General features: G+C 41.0%; 1 protein-coding gene across 3 annotated transcripts in view; it reads left to right on the top strand.

Moving 5' to 3' along the window:
* FKBP5 (FKBP prolyl isomerase 5) overlaps window positions 1-22,944 on the top strand; it is a 120,244-nt gene extending 97,300 nt beyond the window's left edge. For all 3 annotated transcript variants that reach the window (XM_061397974.1, XM_061397975.1, XM_061397976.1), the window contains 6 exons: window positions 5,686-5,842; window positions 10,312-10,402; window positions 12,894-12,977; window positions 17,345-17,530; window positions 19,672-19,911; window positions 20,629-22,944. In XM_061397974.1, the coding sequence (XP_061253958.1) occupies window positions 5,686-5,842; window positions 10,312-10,402; window positions 12,894-12,977; window positions 17,345-17,530; window positions 19,672-19,911; window positions 20,629-20,736 (866 nt within the window). In that variant the 3' untranslated portion in view covers window positions 20,737-22,944. The remainder of the gene's footprint in view (window positions 1-5,685; window positions 5,843-10,311; window positions 10,403-12,893; window positions 12,978-17,344; window positions 17,531-19,671; window positions 19,912-20,628) is intronic.
* The last annotated feature ends 334 nt before the right edge of the window (window positions 22,945-23,278 follow it).

Genomic DNA, 23,278 nt, shown 5'->3' with positions numbered 1-23,278 from the left:
ACATGGACAGAGGAGCCTGGTAGGCTACAGTCCATGGGGTCACAAAGAGTCTGACACGACTGAGCGACCAAGCACAGCACCTGGGTCTAAAATGGATAGTGTTTATTCTTTCAGATATTTCCATTTTACATAGCTCTAAAGGCCACCTCATGCGAAGAGTTGACTCATTGGAAAAGACTCTGATGCTGGGAGGGATTGGGGGCAGGAGGAGAAGGGGACGACAGAGGATGAGATGGCTGGATGGCATCACCGACTCTATGGACATGAGTTTGAGTCAACTCCAGGAGTTGGTGATGGACAGGGAGGCCTGGCATGCTGCAATTCATGGGGTTGCAAAGAGTCGGACACGACTGAGAGACTGAACTGAACTGAACTGAAAGGCTGCTTAGTCACTCAGTCGTGTCTGACTCTTTGTGATCTCATGGACTGTAGCCTGCCAGGTTCCTCTATCCATGGGGATTCTCAAGGCAAGAATACTAGAGTGGGTTGCCATGCCTTCCTCCAGGGGATCTTCCCAACCCAGTGATCGAACCTAGGTCTCCCACATTGCAGGCAAATTCTTTACCGTCTAAGCCACAAGGGAAGCCCATATAGCTCTAAAAGTTATCTTCAAATCCTCAGGTAGAGTAAAATCTTAGTAGAAAATAATCTTTTTGTTATTTAAAAATTCAGCCAATGGACCATTTATTTTAGAATAGTATTAAAAACAAAAGCTGCATATCAGTGAAGAATTCAAATAGCTCTTAAGTTTATTAAAAATAGGAGTTCTAATATATTCAAAAGGGAAAATTCCTATAAATGAGTGAAAATTACTATTTTCCTTAATGCCCTGTTTTCAGATTAATCATTAAGTAAATATTTACTTTCTGGCCCTGAACTGTGTGTTGTACACACAGTTAGACATACTGCGAGGTACAAAAGTGTAAGAGATTGCCTTTGCCTGCTTTGAATTTTATTCACATTTTGACAGCACTCTCTGTGGAGCCATTAACTGGTTTCTCATACCAAGTTCTAATTTTTGTTTAATCTGGTATAATTTACCACTCATTGCAGGAAAATAATCATAGCTAACGTTCATTGAGTTCATCTCTGTGTAGCCGCACATAATAGTGTTTTCACATAGTAGCTGCCCTGACATAAAAATGAATGATGTCAAGTATTGGGCTAAAAGTTTTAATTCAGTACCTAATTTAATCCTGTCAACAGTTAGCTAACATTATTTCCCTAATGTATAGATGAGGAAATTGATCTTCGGATAATTTAAATGACCTTGCCTAAAGCCACAATTAAGTGACTGAATGGGACAGGAATCCAGCAGTGACTCAAGTGCTATACTAGCGTGAAGAGGAGAGACTGGTGAGGAGTTTTGTTGGTGTAGAATGTATTGCTATGTGTATGCTTCCTGTTTAGACTAAGACGTATAACCATTATTCAGTTCAAGCAGCCAGGCTGCATGCCCGCTCTCAGCTAGCTTCTGTCCCTCAGTGCCTTGAGCAGCCTTCCAGTGGGGGGAGTTGACTGCCGTGCCTGAGGGGAGCAGTTTCTCTTCTGCTCAGTGATTAATATGCCTCTCCCGATTTGAGAAACCTATCTCTGGATCTGCCTCTTCAGGGGGTCATTAAGATCCCACTGTCTCTTGGGTGCTCTGCTCTGTTAGGCAGGAAACGCAAGCAGAGAGAAACTCCCTTGGCATGAAGTAGGCAGTAGAGAAAACCCTTGCTGAGTGGGAGTAACCTGTCGCAACCTGGTTTTCTCTGGCTAAATGGCCAGTCTTGTCTAGTAGTAATGCCATTACAACATTCCCATTCAGATCCCCATGACCCAGTAATTGTTTTGGGAATGAGTGCAAAGCTATCAGACACCAACTACTATAATTAGAAAAGAGAAAAACACTCACCAGAGCTAACGTCTTTAGGCTGGAGGGATTACAGCACTTTTTAATTTTTTTTAAGGTTATGGAGCCTCTTTCTCAGTTTTGCTTCCTAAAATACAAATTATACCCAAAATGCAAGTTTTTCGATTCTTGCATTCCAGTTTTTTTTTTCTTTCCTTACTGCAGTGCACTCTTTCCTTTCCCCCCCCTATTTTAATCGGAGTACAAATTGCTGTCAGCACATCGAGTTCATGTGCCAGCCACATTCAGAACAGGGTGTTCTGTGCTCTTCAAAACAAAATTGCTCTAGGGCAGTAAGAGAACAATAAGTCAGAGCTCCAGTTTAAGTGATGTTTTGCAGCAGACCAGGCTCACTTGATGTGGTTACACTCGGATTTCGAGGGGAGGCTCGGGTAATTCAGTTTGGTTTGATTTCGTGGGGTTTGGAGGATCTCCCCCCTTTAAGTTACGTAGACTTGAAGTTAAGAGAAAATGTCCCTTTCTAACTTGTGTATTTCTTTCTCTCCCCAAAAAAAGCCCTAAGCAGAAGCATCCTGTATGTACTTTTATTCTCTTTGGGCACGTCATAGATCATTTACTTCCCGTAAATCAGGCTGGTTGGAATTAGCAACAGACCTCCTGAGCCCTAGAGGCCGAGCTCCCAGTGAGTCATGATGGTTATTATTAAATATTTATTAAATGAGTATTTGCACTAAGTGATACAAGGTCAAAAGCAACCACAGGTCTTCCACAGCCAGAGCTGCCATGGTTTTCTTTGGTAGCAATTGTTGAGACAATTTTTTAAAAAGCAGTTATGTGGGAGCCAGACGTGTCTGCATCTGTCCCCATGATGGGGGACCGGGACCCTGCTGTGGCGATCCGCAGGCATTTCTGTAGCTCCAGGATGGGGTGTGAGTTCTCGTCAGCTGTCACATGAAACATGTCACACCAGTGTTCCAATTTTAGAAACCAGTTAACCTAGCGATAGGGTTTGCTAGTAGATGTAAAGAATCAATGGGCTCTCTACTAGCTAAGGTTGTAACACCTCCTCTTGCACTGACATTCCAGATAATTAATGTCAATATTAAAAGGTTTTATATACACACACAGACTGCTGTGTGTGCGCGCACGTGCATATCAGTTTATCAGTTTAAGATTTTGTGGTACTATAGTGCTTATTCAGGTTCAACCTAAAAGAGATTTAATAGAAAAAAAAAGATTAGTTTCTCTATAAGGTAGTAAGTGTTTGTAAGCATTATTGCAAATGTTTCCCTATTGGGTGGCTAAAACACTGGTTCTCCCAGTATTATCTCTCTTAGACCAGCTGCGGTGAACTTTTTTTTTTTTTTTCCCTTTCTTAATTATACTTTAATTATAATTTGACTTGAACTTTTTTTTTTTTTTTTGCTTGCTTCACTTATCTTTCCCAACATGTTTATTAGTAGCCAGTCTTTTCTTTCCCTAACATAAAGGGGTTATCACATGTAAGGAGAATTTCTGAAATCATTTCTATAATCTTCAGATCAAGTATATGCATCAAGCTGAAAACCAGCCTAGGAAACTGACACACAGGCAGGAATCTTTCACAGAGTCTCTGGATTTCCTGTTTTGAAAACACATTCAAAGTTGATCAACCTAAAACCACAACGAATGTACTGATAGCTTCCTCCCCCACTAAATGTTCTCTCCTTCAGGGAGGAAAACACTTCTAACAATAAACCTCACACAGAAAAAGTTGTGAGCTACTAGGATCATAAATCTCAATGCTTGAGATGTGCTACAGTACGTGGGCTGAAATTCACTTTGCTCAGCAAATCTTTTTTACATGAAAAGTGTCATCACTTTTCTAAATTTCTTAGGCAAATTTTAAAATATATAAGAACATAAATTTTTTAGAACTCTCAAATCCTTTAGAAATACGAGCTTTTACTCTAGTAAAAAAAAAAATTACTTGGCTGTGCCAGGGCTTAGTTGCAGCATGCAGACCGACATTTAGTTCCCTGACCAGGGATGGAACCCAGGCTGCCTGTACTGGGCGCACGGTCTTAGCCACTGGACCACCAGGGAAGTCCCTCTAGTAAAAATATCTTAAGCTTAGAATTTCCTGCAGAATCTCTCAGGTGTGTACATATTTGAAAATAATAAAGTTGAATTTATTTGGGACTGTTTCCGAGAGAACTTTCACCGTGCTGCAAGCTAAGTTGTATTTTATATAGAATGTTCCAAAGGTGAGTTAATTGAGAGTCATCTGTATCGAACAGAACAAAATTCCTCTATTCCAGCTCCACTCTGAGAGCCAGTCTAGCTGTTGCCCCTGTTTAAAGGGTCTGACTCGAATCAGGCCTTCTCTAGTTTGGCCCAAGTGTCTGGCTCCATCCTGTATCTGTGATGGGAACAAATCAGGATGGTATTAATCCTAGTGATTAGAAAAGGGTAGAGAACTTGAAAGCATAAATGTCCATGTGACATTTTGGCCCCTAGTATCTGTGCCACTGCTGTTTACTTTTCAGGGTTTCTCTCATTTCCTAGGCCTGGGCTAAAGGTAACCTGATCAAATTACAGGAATTAGCTTTGAAACTAGTTTCTGGTCTGTGTCTAGAGTTAACATTACTGGGTCATAGAACTATAGAGTTGTAGAGTTTCAAAGGAGCTTTGAGATTCAGAAGTTGAAAAGTATACGTTGGAATTGAATTTGTATTTGGAACATAACTGTCTCATCGAACGGGTGTAACAGAACAAGTTATGTTTAGTCTCTAAAGCAAGTTATTGATCTAAAGTAAAGTAGCCCAACCAGTCGTAGAAAAGAAGCATTTTAGGAATTCATTACATTTGAATCGAGGCCATTATATTACAGAAGCAGGAATAAAGAATTTTTTATGAAAGATAAATTATTATATTGCTTTTTGGCTGCTGTGCTGTCGTGCAAACCATCCATTTTTCTTACTGAGTCAAAGACCTAAATGGAAAGGAATGAATATCCTTAATACTAAACATAGTTGGAAAGTTTCAGAGAATTGTTTATCCCAGAAGGAAAAGTCTAACCAATCAAGAGGAAAATACATATCTATATGCATTTTTCCTATATTATACTAACATAAAGCCACTTATCTAATATGAAATTACCCTGAAAATGAGCTGAGTTTGAGTGCAGTGGCTAAGTAGGCCCTGAGAAATTGACCTCTTAACATTTCTGAGGAGGTGGCTGAGAAATTTGATTTTTCAAGTTATAGTAGACTTGATTCCTTCACATTTTACATTTATTATTCCACTAAGGGATTACAGCTGTGTTATTGATGATGTTGCCTTTGGCTTTTCCATTTTATTTAAACATGTTTGTGAATGAGGTTAAAGCTCTTAAAATAGGGCTTCTGTATTCAGTTAACCCTCGTATATCATTGGAGAAATAGCCATTCAGTTGTTTTTCAACCCAGACATCTGAAGCCAAGAAAATGTTTAAGCCTTTATCTACTTGGTATTAAATTTGTGGCATTTTGATAATTACCTACTAAATAATTAGTTTTTCTTGTGTTACAGTAGAGGATATCTCTGTCAGGTTAAGTTAGAACTGTTTCCACTTTATTATCTGCTAAACTATCTTATTCATATAGTTACAGTAATTTTTAAGTTTAAACCTAAAACAGAAATAAATATGATTGAGCTTAAATTTCCCAACTGGGTGGACTAAGCTTCAACAGGACATAATCCATATGTCTCCAGATGCAAAGAAGAAGGGAAATACTCTTTTATCACGGCCCTACGTTAGCCAGTCACAAGGAGCAGCTCTGCTCACTGTCCTGTCTCCCCTCTCTCAGTCCACCTGGAAGGCCGCTGTGGTGGAAGGACGTTTGACTGCAGAGATGTGGGGTTCATCGTTGGTGAAGGAGAAGACCACGACATTCCAATCGGAATCGACAAAGCCCTGGAGAAAATGCAGCGTGAGGAACAATGTATTTTATATCTTGGACCACGGTAAGCAGTGTACTGGTTCAGTACACAGTGACTGAGGTTATCTAAAGAACAGGGATACACTTGTTTTTTCAATCAGCATTTTGCTATTTTCAGTGAAGTTAATGCCAAGAGTGGAAACAATTAATTAAATCAGGCTACAGTTAGAGTGAGTTAATGGGCCTTATAATATTACAGAGGTTTGTAAGCCTGTTCACTTGATTGATGTGTGTTCAGGGTAGGACTGACAGGCGAGTTTTGCTTCTCTGTTTGTTTTGCCGGCCATGTCGCCAAGACAGGAAGCTCTTGCCCCTTCTCCCTTTTTCTCTGAATTAGGCTGGAGGCGGTAAAACGTGGGGGCTGGAAGTAGAAGCAACATTTGGATGATTTATTACCACTTGAATCTGTGCCACCTGTTCTTATACAGACTCTCTGAAAAAAGAGTGCTCTTCCTGGATCTAAAGGCAGAGGAGATGACTCATTTTTGCCTAAATTTTTCCCATCATAAGGATATCCATTAGCACTTCCAAGCTTAGAACTATCAGACACTAACAGTCTCTCTTGTGAAAACATGTTTGGTATTATTTTTAGACCTAAAATTATACCATGGATCTAACCCTTCTATCTTGAGAAATGGACCCTTGAGAGAAACCAGGGTGTTTTGATTCTATTTGTGTGAAAGTGCATCTGCTTATCTCGTGTCTCCTCTCTCCCTGGATCCTTGGGTTTCAGTCAGTAGGATTTTGAGTTACTGGGAATCCTGATGACCTGCACTTGCCAATAGGTATTCTTGTGCCTTTTGTACAATTGCTTGCCTGTGTAGCCTTAGTCCTAATCCAATGGCATATTTACCTTTGCCCTGACGCTTGAGTCATAATTGTATTTCTCAAGTGATGTTCCAGTCATGCCACTAATCCACTTGAAAAGCCTTGCAAAATGCTCTACATCTCGAACCCTTTAGAGCCTTCACTGAGGCACCTTTTATTTAATACCTTCTTTTTCTCTGCTTATTCCTTTCTGAACTAGTATATTCCCACCTTTGTGTTTTATTTGCATTTACTATGTAAATAGTAGTATGTACTTCACTCAGATGAATCTAGTTCTCTCTTCTATAAGAACCTATTTTTTAACTCAGGTGGGGCATAGACAGGCCATCACTTCCATATCTAAGTAATATCTAATTATTTTTAATCCAGCATCCCAAAGTTACATTAGTTCTAAGCTCATATAAAGAGAGTGGTATTTATGCACATATATTTTCAAATTTAAGTTCCTTGCAGAGGAGTTCTGCTTGTATTGTAAACATATTATATGAATCAATTTATTACATTTTGACCTAGCTGACAAGCCAGTTGTGGGAACAGATGTCTCAATTGTAATGGGCAGAGAGAAGCCGGAGTTACCCTTATATTTATTAATGCAGATGGTTCCTTGCAGGTTTAAATTGTGGTTTTAAAAAAAAGAAACAAAAAACATGCAGCTTACCAGCCGTGTATACTTGACTCTAAGTCTGTTTCCCTTTCTATAAAATGGGGATAGCAGTATCTGCCTCACAGAGTTGTGGAGGACTAAGTAAGAGAAGGCATGTAAGGAGTGTAGCAAAGTGCCTGACACACCCGGACCCTCAGCATATTGGCTGATATTGCTGTCCTGATGACTCTCCCATTTGACTCTCAGACCACAGGGAAAAGGAAACCCTGTTTTAACATGTGGTAGATTTTTCAGGCATAAAAGTAGGCAACAAGTTTTCATGAATTTCTAGGTCTAAGAGGTTTTTCATATGTTTTGTGGAAATAGCATGGTTAGAAAGGAACACATTATTTCCTCTTTAAGATGTTGCTTAGTATGTTAAGGAGTCACGAAGTGCAATGCCTGTAACAGGAGACTGCCCACACGTGCACCATGTAAGTAAGATCTGTATATGTAGAGAATCCGGGCGTGCGGGGAGTGTGTGCAGTGAATTCGCTTGTCTTACCAGGTTCCCACTTAACAGACACACTGCAGCTGAGTGTGGCTATAAATATGGCTACTGCAAATATGTGTTTGGTGTTACTCTTAGGGTCACCTGTATTTCATTCTCCAAAAGATTTCCAGGGCATATACCTTCTCTTTGATTCTGACAAGACTCCTTGACAGGATGTTTTCATAATAAAGAACTCATAAAACACATCCAGAAAATCCCATTTTCTCACCTCTCATCAGGACAATGTCTTTAATATTGTTTTAAATATGGTGACTGGTTAATCTTTCTTGTTTTAGGTAAAGTATGGCTAGTTTTAACTTTTTTCTTCCTTGTCTTCTGTACGGCACCGACCCCAAACAAAAACAGGCTGTCAAGATCCAGAGTATCTCATTATGAGGCAGTGTGGTTCAAAAACTAAACAATTATCTGGGACCCACACAGTCTGAATTTAAATCCTGGCTCCACCACTGCCTCTGTGTGACTGTCAGGAAGCACTTCTGAGTCTTAGTTCCTTCATCTGTAAAAAGGGAATAATCGCATGTAAGGTACAGGTGGTGGTTGTGTGCACAAAAGGGTATAATGGTCATGAGCAATCAGTGTTTCTCTGCTCTCCGCAGGCGCCTGTCAGTTTATGAACATTGATACTGGATTCCTTCTGTTACTGTAACCCAGCCTGTCTTTTGGTTAAGCCTGAGATTCCATTTGTGGTGGTCTTTCACTTGGGCTCCCCAGGTAGCGCAGCAGTAAGGAATCCACCTGCCAGTGCAAGAGATAGTGGGGTCGATCCCTGTGTTGGGAAGATCCTCTGGAGAAGGAAATGGCAACCCACTCCAATATTCTTGCCTGGAGAATCTCATGGACAGAGGAGCCTGGCAGGCTACAGTCTATGGGGTTGCAAAGAGTCGGACATGACTGAGAATGCATGTCTTTCAATCAGATGAATTTGTGGGTCCTTCCTCACCCTGCCTAATCCAGAGTAAATCAGACAAGCTTCTGTATAATTGGAAGTCAGTTTAGATGCTCCCAAAACAGTTCCCTGGGATTGTGTTCCATATACCTCTTCACAGAATGGACTGTACAACTACGCTGTCAGTAAACACAGCGCTCAGCAAGGACTCACCTGCCTACCTGCTTCCCAGCAGTTAAAGAATGTCCTTTATTTACCAGATGGCAGGAACAAAATAGGAGATACAGCAGTCTGAGAGCTCAAAGTAGAAAACTAGTCACCACTTCCTACAGTTGGCCACTGGTAATTATGTCCGCTTTTATTTCTTCGCTGAAGATACCCTTTGCCCTGCTATTAAAACCGCCACACCCCATTCCTACCAGCTTTCAGTCCGTCTCTGTGCCTTCTCTGGCTCTAGCTTCCACTGTCTTGTGTGACAGTGGAGGTATGTGAGTAAACATTTTCTTCCTGAAAAATTGAGGCAGGGAGGAGAGAAGTGGTGCAGACAGCAAGAGATGAGTGTTCCTACTCCAATCCTCTTACCCCAGAGAAAACTGAAGCTATTAACACATCAATCCAGTTTTGGCATCTTTCATCCCATAGCCTGAGTGTTTGAGTTACTAAGTTTTTTGCAGTGCCATTCCATATATTAAAGAGAAGTTGGCTTGAAACACATGGGAGTAGAATTATTCCAGGGAACATTTTCCTATTATGCTGGGCATTGTTCTACATGCTGGGAAACCGCTGAACCAGACAGACAAAGCTCCATCAGAATTTCCGTTCTCGTAGACGTGTGCTCCCTCGAATGCCTTGCATTTGTTAAAATCTTAAATGGTCTGAAAAAAACAGATTTCTGTATCCTCAGTAATTGTATTCAGTAAGTTTGGCTAAAAAACGCAGTGTTTTGTAGTGTTACAGCCAGGGAGCTATGGGAATGCAGTGCAGCGTGTTTCTCTTGATGAGGCATTAGAGCTTGCTGGGGCTGCTTTTTTTACATTATATTTTGCGTTTTCTAGTATGCTTTCTAAAAGTCTTGAAGAAATACTGTGAGGATATATATCCTTTCTGGTGTGTGATCCTTTCCCCCCATTTATCTGACTGGAAATGGCACTTCTGGAAGGGGACAGTATTTTAAAGTTAAAAGCTCATTAAAACATACCTCTCCCACATAGCACTTTAACAATTATAGTGTCTGTCTTCTCTAGGTCCTGATGAAGCTTCAGCCCTGATAGTCAAATAGTGTCTGTTTTTTTAAAAAAGAACTAGATATAAAATCAAACAGAGAAAAAGACAGTGACATTTACAATTATATTAAGCAAGCTGTCCCAAGGAGTCCAGGTGTTGCATCACACAGGAATGTAAGGAAGAAGACTAAATGGAGCCTGGCTTCTTAAAAAACCACAGCAGTGGTACTTGGCACTGTATGTTCTGACCAACATCTGGTTTATCTTCAGGGTCTCCGATGTGTGTAGTTTGCAAATGAGAGCTCTATGCTAATGTGATGCGTCAAGATACCGAAGGAGGTGCCTGGAAATAAACCAGTTCTTTAAAGTTGTTTGTTTTTTTTTTCCCTCTCCATTTCAGATATGGTTTTGGAGAGGCAGGGAAGCCTAAATTTGGCATTGAACCTAATGCTGAGCTTATATATGAAGTTACACTTAAGAGCTTCGAAAAGGTGAGAAAATACCAACTTCTCTGAAATCATGACAGATTTTCTTCTCCATCCACTTCTTGTAAATTAGTATCTTACATTACCAGATGGTATAGATAGAAGGTATTTGTATGTCGTGCTTTCCATGACCGAGTTTGTCCCCTGTCTCTGATGCTGCTCCTAAAGCACAGCACAGCTGATACACAACCAAGGAGCCCAGGGTTCTTATTTTGTTCCTGTGTGTCAGCCTTTTTTTTTATTATTATTATTAACTTTTTTGGGTAGAAGCCAAGACTTGTTCCCTTATTTGTTCCTAGACTTGTTCTTTTTGTACTTTTTTTCCTGGGTTGAAGACAAAAAGGTTCATGTTCTTGCCAAGCAGCTCCTTGGGGGAGTGGGGTGCAGTTTTCCAGGGCTGAACGGGTTGTACCCTTCACAAGAGTTGCAAAGAGGCCGTCATTGTGGCTCCAAGTTATTATCCAAAATACAAGGCTTCGTGCACCACCAGGCTCCATGACAAGGGACACAAGGAACAAATCTGTTAACCTTAGACCTTTTCTTTTCATACCTGTCCAAGTAGAAAAAAGTGTTGGCCTCAGGATCCAGAAACGGCATGCCTCCTTGAGCATACTGCCATCTCAGATCCACCTCTGGAGGCTCCCAGCAGCAGCTTCCCTGGACAAACAAAACATTTGCCTGAGCTGGGTACACTGTCACATCCAGCTATGTCCCTGCCCACCAAAGTCTCCCTTCCCTGAGAGCCTTGTGAGTGCATTTTTTAGACATTTTTCATCCCCTCCCAGTGGTACCTCCATGTTCCTTACTTTAAGCTTTGGACTAGAAAATGAACATTTTTTTGTTATTAGACACAGAAAGGAAATCATTGTCCTGAGGGCCTCTTAATGTTGGGCTGAGAAAGGGGAGGACAGCTTTGGGATCCTCTCCTAATGGTGATGCTCCGGATCATAACACAGACAGACACATGCTCTTTTCACAGCTATTGCTTGTGAAATGTCTTCTGAAGTCCTGATCCTCCAAAGTTGTCTTCATGGCACAAAGTTGTTTTAAATAGGGAAAAAGGGATCTTTTGCACATGGTTATTTAGGCCTTTGGCTTTCTTGTTTCCATGTCAGTAAAGTAACCCCCACCCCTTCCCATCGTGGCCCTGTGGCCCTGGCCCACTCAGGCGCCCTCTCACTCCTGAGTAGTACTGTGGTACACCACAGCAAGCCTGTGCTCAGTCACGGCCCCAAGGGCACATTTGAAACCACGTGATCAATCCATGAAGATACAGCAGTCCAACATAGGAGCACCTCAGTATATAAGGCAGCTGTTAATAGACATAAAAGGAGAAATTGACAGTAACACACTCATAGTGGGGACTTTAACACCCCACTTACATCAGTGAACAGATCATCCAGACAGAAATCAATAAGAAAACACAGGCCTTAAATGACATATGACAGTTAAGACAAGATGGACTTAATTGATAGTTATAGAGCAGTCCTTCCAGAAGCACCAGAAGACACATTCAAGTGCACATGGAACATTCTCTAGGACAGGTCACATGCTGGGCCACAGGGCAAGCCTTGGTAAATTTAAGAAAACCGAAATTGTATCAAGCATCTTTTCTGACCACAGTGCTATGAGATTATATACTTGAAACCATGTGACAGTGTGTGATGTTGTTGGTAGCAACATGATTTAATTTTCTGTTTTGTAATATTAAGAACAGACTTATAATCCACTGAAGCTTCATAATTCTTATCAGTAAATTGACAATGGCTGTGTCAGTGCTTTTCCCCTAAAGGACCTCTCAGATTGTGATGTTGACTCTCTATGATCCAGCTGTTCTTAATAAAAGTGCAGTTGTCCCTGGACTCATATCTGTAATGTGGGAAAGTAATGATACACACAAATTAGCAGGTGATCATGAAAGTGCTTGTTTATGTCTTTGCATCACCTCCGTCCTCCCACTTATGTTTTCCTTGAAATTCCCCAAGTAAACTTATGCTAGTTTGGAGGCTTCAGGTCTGATTGTTTCACAGTGAATATAGACAATTACATGACCTGGAATTTTTAAAACTGTGTTTGAGTATATAACTGTGACTTGCCTGCAGTAGTGTTCCCATTTTAGAGTTAAAAACTGAATCTTGAGAGAAACAGCTTGCCAAAATTGTAATAACAGTATAGCAGCAGAATGAGAAAAGAGGCCCCAGCTTTCATTGTGTGGCCTCACCTTGTAATTCTAAAGATGCACTCTTAAAGAGTGCTCAACAGCCCATGTTTCTTACAGCGTTACCGCCCAAGCCTCCCTCTTGAGCAGCATGGGTCAAGCTACACCTTTGTTCTCATGGAGGGTGAGTTCTAACCTACCAGCATCAGCAAGGGCACACAGTTTTAAAAGCCACTGTGTTTCAAGGTGTAGAAATAGCTATAGTTTTTTCTTAGTTTTTTCAGCTGATGCTTTTTCCTTCTTAGTTCATCTAACCATCGTCACGCATTTATACAACAGGCCAAAGAATCCTGGGAGATGGATACCAAAGAAAAACTGGAGCAGGCTGCCATTGTCAAAGAGAAGGGGACTGTGTACTTCAAGGTACGTTAAGTCTTTGTACAATACTTTCCATCTCAAAGAATTTACTCAACTATCAGTGAATTGTGCTGATATCCCCTATCCTGAATTCTGTCAGTACCCTTCAGGATAAGAATAAGCCTGAATTTTTACAAGTCTGTCATTTTCAGTATAAGAAATGATAAGGCAGAATGAATTAGTGTGACACAGAATACAAATGCCTCTTTTACACATTCTGATCTAGACTGTAACCATCCATAGCATCAGACCAGGTCTGGCTTGCCCACTCACCGTGTATCAGTTAAGGCCTCAAGCCCTGTGCTTGGAACATAGTGGGCCATCACCAAGTGTTTGTGCAACAAAACAAAGAATGAATAGAATAATTGTGAGCAGATAGTAGCATTCAAAGGGATAAGTTTCATATCATTTTCCCTTTCCACTGTTTTGGGGAAGTCACTTAGGTACATGATAAAAGTTCATGCACAGATTTCAAAAGGAACTGAACCCAATATAAAAAGTGCAAAGAGAATTTGTTACTAGATTTTTAAATAATAAATTGTTAGGAATCAACATAGGGTTGCCAGAAAGGCTAGTAACTCTCATTATTCACTTTAACAGTGACACCATGAATATAACACCATCTGTCACTTTACCCACTTAAATGAGTTGAGTGGGTACAAATCATAACTTAAAGCATTTCTTACTGTGGGTGTAGATAATATATATTTATTTATAACTCATATATACTGGATTCCCTGGTGGCTCAGAGGTAAAGAATTTGTCTGCAATGCAGGAGACATGGATTCTATCCCTCAGTTGGGAAGATTTTCTGGAGAAGGAAATGGCAACCCACTCCAGTATTCTTGCCTGGGAAATCCCCATGGACAGAGGAGCCCGGTCGCAAAGAGTCAGACACAACTTAGTGACTAAATGACAATATCAACTCAGTGTAATAAAACAGCTTAGCTGTTCAGAAACTAATTGGTTGCTGATGACTCAGTGTTGCAAAGCCAGGTATCATATAGCTGTGTCCTGAATATATACAGAGAGATGGCCAGAATTTGTAACCAGCAGCAGAAATCAGTGCTGAAGTAGCTATACAATTATTTAACTTCATTGCGTCTTAGCATCATAACTACAATAGTGATTTGTGTATTTCATAATGTTATGAACCCTCTTAAAATTACTGATGTTTGGATAAAACCTGGATCATACATATTATTTTTAACATGCAATTTGATAGACAAAATCTTTCAAAACATTAGTCTATTGGGGAAAAATTAATGAAAAGGTTCAGAACCACTGACCTAAGACTTTTTCTCCCAGAATGTCTCTGAACGTTTTGCACTAAAAAAAACTTCCCTGGAGGCACCTTCACATTTATAGGTAACAGATCCCAGCGGCGATCCTAGTTTTAGCTATACGACTTTAGAAATGGTAGGTGGGTTCCTATACACATTCCCTTTTCAGATGTCAGGGCAAGTTCCAGTCTGCCTAGCAGCCTTCCTGGGCCTCGACTTTTCAGGGTGTGTGACTTGGGCACAAGCGCAGGGGCCTGGTGTGGCGGCCAGAGCAGAGATGGGGCACGGTCATGCCACCCACACAGCAAGCCCTATTCTCAGTGACCTGTCGGCTTGGTTTACACCTAAGTGGGTAAGTCTCTGCTCTGAGTAGGGTAGAATTGTAGAAAGCTTTTAAATGGAAGTGATTTTGGTGTTCAGAGTGTAAACTCCTCATATGAACCTCTGAACACTAAAGAAAGGTAGGAGAGGATGTCTTCATTTGGCTCTGAAAATAATTATTAAGCACATGTAACATGACGTTGCACCCGGCACTGTGCAGGTCAGCTAAACAGACAGGATTTGTGCCCTCATAGCTGGCACCTGGTCAGTGTCTCTCTCCTCTGACTTGGAGGCAGAGTGGGAAGAAGGCTGAGGATACTTCTTACCAAGAGGTTCTTGCGCCCCCTTGTGCTCCTTGGGGATAAAGCATTCTTAAAGCAGCTGAGTGAAGGGTCATCTTTCAGCCACAGGACCCTTTGTAGACTCACCAGGTTTTGCTATGTTTTGACCACCATTACTGAACCAGGAAGCCAGTGCTCTGATTCAGAAACAAGTTGTCCATGACTCTTGGATTTTAGGAGTTTAGGTTAAAAACTCAAAACCCTCTTTTGCTCCAGAAGAGTGAAGGAAAGAGAAGACTTCTCAACCTTGGCACAGTTGACATTTGAGGCTGTAAAATTAATTCTGTTTGGTGGGAGGTTCTGTGCATTTAGCAGGAGCCCTGGCCCCTACCCACTAGATGCCAGTGGTACACACACATTCTCCAGTCGTGACAACTAAAGAACATCTCTAAACATTACCAGATGGTCACCTGGGGGCAGAATCACCCTAGTTGAGAACTCCAGTTTTAGTCCATCAGAAGCAGAAATAACACAAAGATCTTTGCTCATTTTAAGTTGAGATATAAAAATTATATATACTATATATGAAAGGACTATCGAGAAAGTAAAATGCTCTTTAAGTGTAAAGAACATGTACATAAAGTCTAATACTTGGGGGTTTTTATTTTCTTTCAGAAACTATAGCCTCTCTACCATTCTGATAGTCAGCACCTACCGAAGTGATCGGATCTGGTCTTTGTCCTCCCTGGCTCTTTCCTTCCTCTATGACAATATATTAGATAGAAAGGTAATTAGAGGAGGATGAGAGAGAGGAAGAAGAAACTAGGCATAACAGGGAAAATACCTGCCCTTCTCACTGAATCTAAACAAAAGGACAGCTTTCATTTTCACCCATATCTCCATTTTGCTCCCAGTGATTGAAAAACTTGATTCCATAGTTATATTCCTTTGACCTTAATATTTACTTAGCAGACCATCATCAAGAACCACCTTGTGTTAAACCCTGAATATTCCAAAAGCGATAGGGCATGATTCCTGTCCCAAAAAGCTTATAATCCAGCAAGAGAAAAGACAGTGACAGAAAATGCCAGCCCCTGAAACTGGTAAGGACTTCACTCTTGAGTAGTGGGGCCTAAGGCTATGACAAACTACAAGGACAGCCAGCCCCCAGCTTATACCTGTGTGAAAGCAACATGCATCCAGTAGAAGCCATACTTTGAATTTGGGTTTGCCTCTACCCAGACTGGTGATGTCATCAGCAGTGAGCACAGCTCCCAGCCATGGGATCACGGGGCTAAATAACCGACACAACGGCTCTGGACCCACACACCTTTCTGGTTTTCACTTTCAGGACAGTATTCAATAAATTACATGAGATATTCAGCACTCTATTATAGGCTTTGTGTTAGATGATTTTGCCCAACTGTAGGCTAGATCACACTGAAGGTAGGTCAGGCTAAGCTATGCTGTTCAGTAGGTGAGGCATATGAAATGCACTTCAGTTTCCCTGGGCATACTGGGGGGTGATCCCCATGTAAGCTGAGGAAGACTGTACCTTCATATCCAGGCCCTCCACTTGGAACTGTGTCTACCCCATCCTCATCACCGGAAACTGACATCAGGGCTTCCTTTCTACAGTAATAGAGCATATGTATCATTCATGTGAATTATACAGTTTTTATTCACAGTTGTTACTGAGTGAAAATATGGTTAAGAGAAAAGTCTTTCTCATGTAGTCAGGTGACTAACACCTGTGTTACTTTTGTTTTATAGTTACGTATGCCGGACAGCTGTTGATTGTGTATATTCCCCCGGTCTGTAGATCAGTGGTTAGCAGACCGCAGCCTGTCTCTGTAGGCAGGGCTCTCCTGGGACTCAGACCACAGCCTGTTTCTGTAGGCAGGGCTCTCCTGGGACTCAGCCACCCCCTTTGTTTATATATTGTCTGTCGCTGCTTTAGTAGCCAGGACAGAGTTACAGCAGAGACTGTTTGGTCTGCAAAGCCTAAAATATTATCTGCCCCCTTATAGGAAAAGTTTGTCAACCCTTGGTTTAGCTAACGAAGATCTGCTGGGTTTGGGACTAGCACTTACCAGAATATAGTATCCACTGTCCAGGGCTGATTATCAGGAGAAGGGGAAAGTAACTTCCCTTCAAGTAAACTACTGACATAGTCTATAGCCACTCACAGGCCTTATGAAAAGTTTGGTAAATACTGGCACCAAAGAATGTAACTCAGAAGCCTTGATGCCCGTGTGCTGAAGAGAGTGAGATGGTAAATGCTGGCGAAGAGCATCACAGTGCCCACCCTGCAGCAGCTCAGAGGTCACTGGGGTTGAGAAGGAACAGGGAGAGGTGTCTGGAGAGCAGGACACTCGCGCACCCTGCTTGGGATGAGGGGGTGGTTCCCTTCTGAGGATCTGCTTCGCTCCCTTTGAACTCGCTCCAGAGCCAGGACAGCAAGTAATTACTAGCTTCTCTCTCTCAGGGAGGCAAGTACATGCAGGCGGTGATTCAGTATGGGAAGATAGTGTCCTGGTTAGAGATGGAATATGGCTTATCAGAAAAGGAATCGAAAGCTTCCGAGTCTTTTCTGCTTGCTGCCTTCCTGAACCTGGCCATGTGCTACCTGAAGCTCAGAGAGTACACCAAAGCCGTGGAGTGCTGCGACAAGGTAGAGTGTCTGCATGTGGGATGAACGTTACATAGCCCGGATCTTTTTCCCTGTCTTCATGCTTAGTCATCCTACACTTCCTCTCAGCCAGGGTTTGGGTTTTTTCATTTTGTTTTGTTTGAGATTATTTATTTGTCAGTAAGAACTGGGAAATTCAGAAAGTTTTTTTTTACTACAGTCATACTTTCCTTATGCCTAGACTGTTTATAATACATTATGAGTTAAAAGTTTTGATAAAATTAAGCAATATTTATCCATGACCTTAAGTCTGTGGCATTTGGTACCAGGTTACACAATTTTATAAAAACAGATTTAACTTATTAAGCCTTTTAGGTCTTTAAGAAGAGGCTGTGATGGTTCATCCAGAGATATTTACATATTTTTATTATCATATTTATTCACTGCCTAGGATTACACATAAATAATTTGCAAGACCCACAAAGCATCAGCACCCTCATTCCATCTGTGTTGTTAACATGGTAAGCAGTGCCTAAGCACTAACAACTGGTAGAAGTACCATATGTATGACTCTGTTCTTTTCTATACTAATGATGCTACTGTGTCAGGTATGAGGTCCCAGAGTGAACACTGTACATTTTACTATGGGTACAAGCTAGTAACTGGATGTATCTTAAAGACAGACAAAGGGAACAAGAAAAGCAAGCAACTATTTCAGGCCTTCTTTGTAAGATTGAGTTTTAAAATTTTGAGTTTTGTGGATCAGTATGTTATATGAAATATATAACATGATATATTAAATATATTAAATGGCATTTTGCCTGAGAGAATAATGTTACTGTTACATTTTTAAACCTTTGTTGTTCTTTCTTATAAAAGTAGTATAAAGTCATTCAATATTCAGACATTACAGAAACATCTAAGAATCTGAGTCCACTCATAAAATTCCCACTGACCCTCTCCCAAGGCCATGGTCATTCACGTCACACGCACATTCCTCTTGTTTTTCCATTTCCATAAGTAGAGTAACATGTATGTGTACTTTTTAATGAGAATGTATAGATTTATAGTTCTATAAAATAAGGCCATCTTTCCACATCTTATCAGTTCATCATATTCTTTTTAAAGTCTGCTTAGTATCCAGTGTATGTATCTATCAGTTTATTTAACCAACCCGTTTTGGTAGATTTCCAGGGTTTTGATATTACAAATTATATAGTGTCTCTCTGCATATGTATGGGATTATTTCTCTAGGATAAAATCCCTAGAAGTCGAAATACTGGGTCAAAAGACATTCTGTCAATATATTTAAATATGTTTAAATTTTAATACTTTATATATTATTGAATATTATCAGTGATTCCTCAGTATTATTGACAATAGAAAATTCTTATTTTCATTTTTAGTTCTTGGTTACTAATTAAGTTGTACATCTTTTCATTACTTGTATTGAAATAACTAGTATTTCTTCTCTGAATTGCTTGTTTACATCCTAAGATTATTAAAAAAAAAAATAACCATTTGGTACTTACACCTACTCCAACTAGGTTTGCTTTTTAAAAAAATAATAACCCTATTATATTTTTATGGAGGTTTGCATGTAAATATATTTGGATTAGAATTTATTTTTGTGTTTATGAGGTTAGAATCTAAATCTTATTTTCTACATAGAATCTCTTATTTTCTACATGGATAGTCACTGTTTTAGCCCCATTTATTGAAGTTAAAACCCTTTTTATACATGATTTATGTTACTATCTTTGTGATTATTAAATCTTTTTTATATACATACACATGAATCTGTTTCCAAATGCTTTGTTCCACTAACCTGTTTTTTCATGGAGTACTGTTTTAATTTTAGTAGTTTAATAGTATATCTTTTTTTCTGGTAGGTCAAGTCCCCTCATTATTTTTGAGTTTACAGAAATTTTCTCAGCCAGTCTTAGGCATTTACTTCTTCCATTGGCATTTAAAATGAACTTCTCAAAAGCCCTCCTCCCAACCCCCCTTGGGATATTTATAGAAACTGCATTAAAAAAAGAAATGAATTTGATTATTTTGACCAGTAGTATATAGTTGCCTTGAGCCTGGTCTTTTCTAAGTCTTTTGGCCAGAGACTTTTCTCTCCAAATTCCCACAAGGTACATGGCATTCTTTCTAAAATATAGCCCATCTGTCCCCAGGCCCTTGGACTGGACAGTGCTAATGAGAAGGGCTTGTACAGGAGGGGTGAAGCCCAGCTGCTCATGAACGAGTTCGAGTCAGCCAAGGGCGACTTTGAGAAAGTGTTGGAAGTAAACCCCCAGAATAAGGCTGCAAGACTGCAGATCTCCATGTGCCAGAAAAAGGCTAAGGAGCACAACGAGCGGGACCGCAGAATCTATGCCAACATGTTCAAGAAGTTTGCAGAGCAGGACGCAAAGGTACGTGCACAACCCACCCACCTTCAGGTTGCGGGAGGACGGACCGACCGGACCTCTGACTTCCATCCTAAGGAGGTTCCCGTAGGACACAGGCCCAGGAAGACAACCCGAGAGGCCACGAGGAGGGAAGAGGACTTCAGAGCTGATCGAGGCTGCTTGGATCTAGAGGACGAGCCGGGAGGGTACGCGGTTCAGTTCACCAGAGGCACAGTTGTGAGGCCCTGGCACGTCCATGCAAGAGAAGAGGGGAATTAATTCCCTAGAAGTGCACTAAGGCTTTTATTATTATTTTAAAAGCCAAACACAACACTTGCTTGTAGAAACTTCTGAGCTTCCTAGGAAATAAACTCTGAGGGGGAAGCCCCACCCCATGCCCTTTACTTTGAGGCTTGAGAGCCAACCTAGCAACCCAAGAGGAGCAGTCAGCCCCCCGGACCGCTCAGGTGTATTCTGGTCCTCACTGACCGTCCACTCAGACCCTCAGTCACGTGGACTTGACAGTCAAAGCTGTCCGTGGGGTGGGCTGGTCACTTTAACCAAAGAAAAGGGAAAGCTCCCAGGCTAACTGTGGCAGCAGCGCTGGGACTGACCAGCTGTGAATCCCAATACAGTCGTGCTCACGCCCTCTTGTGTTAGACGTGACCATCTAGAGGAGCCAGGAAGCAACTGGACATTTCTTTTTTCCTCTAACCCTCTTGATTCCTGTTTGTTCCTTAGGAAGAGGCCAGTAAAACAATGAGCAAGAAGACTTTAGAAGGGGTCACCAACGAAAAAGAAATAGGAAGTCCATCGATGGACGAGCAGAAAGCCGAAGGGCACGTATGACACCACGCCACGGAGGGAAGAGTCCTAACACACTCGGCCCCTCCTCCATGGGCTTTCACCCAACTCAGGACTAAACAGTGTTTAATGTAAAGTTTGTTATAGTCTATGTGATTCTGGAAGCAAACAGCAAAACTAGTAGCTTCCCAAAAACCACCACCCTGCTGCTGCCCAGAGGTCTCATCGCGGGGGCAGTGTGGGACCACTCCAGGTGGAACAGAGCAGCGTCTGTCAGTGTGGAGAGTGAGCCAGCACCTTAAGTCCTGCTCATTTCAGTTGATGTCAACTTGCAATATCCAATTCCGGGTCCCTTAAGATCATTCTAACAATTGGGGGCTGTCTGTTAGGTTTTACATTTGACTGAACTTTAATAGCACTGCAGAAACCTAGAATTCAATGCTTGATGAGTTTCTTCTTTCCTATAGTTGGGCAGGGGAGAGTTGAGGGTGGGGGAGGTTTTGTTTTCCAAATGACTGAAGTGCTCTGAATGCAAGCTGTTGCATTTTTAATGAACAGAACCCACTGTAGAGGGGCCAGGTCCCGTTCAGGTCCACAGCAGCATCACACACTTGAAAGCCAGAACCTCAGAGGCGTCTTGCTTGCTGACTTTGCCGCCTTAGTCAAGCAACCCCTCTGTGAGAGCGGTTTCTGCCCCGCAGCCTGTCCCCCAAGGGGGACCCTGTCATTCCTAAAACACTCTTCCATGATGGTGAGAAGGAGGTTCTGGATAAGCCTTCCCCGCTTTGGATGAAGTTCTGAGACACTGAAATGTGAAGAAAGCAGTCAGAATTGTGCTTTTTCTTCCCTCCTCTGTCTGTTAGGAAAGAATGTTGCATCCAGTAATGCCTGCTCATTGCTACCGTTCAGTTTCTCACTTCCATTCTGATCTCTCCTATCAAGAATTTCAGACTTGTTCTTATATCTTTGACGTGGAGTGAGTTTTTATTTAACCTATCTGTCTAGGATCCTTGAAGCATTTTTTGTTGTCTTTTTAAAATTCCTGTCTCATAAACACGTGTATACTGATATATGGAAGTTTATTTACACTCCTATTTTTTTTTTTTGACTTTTTACTACTAAGTAGCTTAATTTTTAAAAACAAAATCTGTGAGGTTGAAAAATCATTGCTCTTCTACATTAACCGTTTTCCTTGCAGGTTTGACATGCTGTAGCTTTCTTTTCCTGCACTGATAGCTGCTTTGTTCTGGTATGAGTTGTGGAAAAGAGTTGAAAACAGCTTCCCATGCAGGTACATCTAGCCTAAAATCTCCAGTACTTGGGCATTGAATTAGGGCAAGTCTTAAATACGAACATGTAGTTGAATTTTAGTCCTTACGGGTAAGCAAGATTAAGCATGGCTTTCTAGTCCCACAGCCTAAGAAATAAGAAACACTCATAGGAATGCATTTGGCAACCCAAAAAACATTTGTTTCAACCTACAACATCTCACCTTTTTAAATCCTAAAAAACACTGGCAATTATATTTTAGATTCATTTTTATTTTTATGGTGGTTTTAACAAAACACTTTTATTCTTGGGTTAGGACCCATGTTAAAACATAAAAATAAAGTCATTTCCTTTTTATACCAGTTTTCGTCTCTATGGAACAAATGGAATCGAGTTTCTCCTTTAATGATAACTAGAATTCCTTTTAATTTCTCATGTACACACTTGTCTTTTTTCATGAGGTATTTCTTTAAAAAGCCCCAATCTCACCTAGAGAATATAAAGCAAAAGTTGATTTTGCTTATCTGCTTAACTGCCTAGTATTTGTAGCTCTGTTGACTAGAGCATGACTCCAACGAGGCCAAGATTGAAATTAGATCCTAAAAAGGCCAGTTAGATTTTTGCAGGTAACAAGCAAAATAGTATTCCCAAAACTAGATTCTCTTAGCCCACTGTCTCCCTAGTGTATGTTATGGGTCACGGGAACAGAAAGTGTGTGGAGGGGGGAGAGGGGAAGGGTGGGCAGGTGGTTCAGAGGAGACTATTACAAGGTGCCCATCACCGCTCAAGACAAAGAAACTTCATGTATTCTTGTATCAGATTCAGTAATTTTAAACAATTTGTCTAGAAATCAACTGTCTCTTAGACTGCATTTGGAGTGGTGAGACAGATGAATTAATAGCAGATTGGTTTTTAAAACTATTCAGATGTACTTTTTTGGTGTTCCTTAAATAAATTCAGAAAAACAAATGTGATTTCCCATTATTCTTGTTGTTGTGTTGTTTTAATCGCTAAGTCGTGTCTGACTCTTTTGTGACCCCATGGGCTGTAATCCACCAGACTCCTCTGTCCATAGGATTCTCCAGGCAAGAATACTGGAGTAGGCTGCCATTTTCTTCTCTAAGGGATCTTCCTGACCCAAGGATCAAACCCGCTTCTCCTACATTGGTGGGCGGACTCTTTACCACTGAATTACCTGGGAAGCACCCCACCCCCACCATTATTCTTGGTTTTGCTCAAATAGTCTTCAATAAAAAGGTTGTTTTGGTTGGGAAACTACTTTGGGGGCCCAGCTGACAAAATGAAACCTCAGAAAACT

This window comes from Bos javanicus, chromosome 23, assembly GCF_032452875.1.
Source record: "Bos javanicus breed banteng chromosome 23, ARS-OSU_banteng_1.0, whole genome shotgun sequence".
NCBI classification, from domain to species: Eukaryota; Metazoa; Chordata; class Mammalia; order Artiodactyla; family Bovidae; genus Bos; species Bos javanicus.
This window is presented reverse-complemented; position numbering and strand designations above follow the sequence as displayed.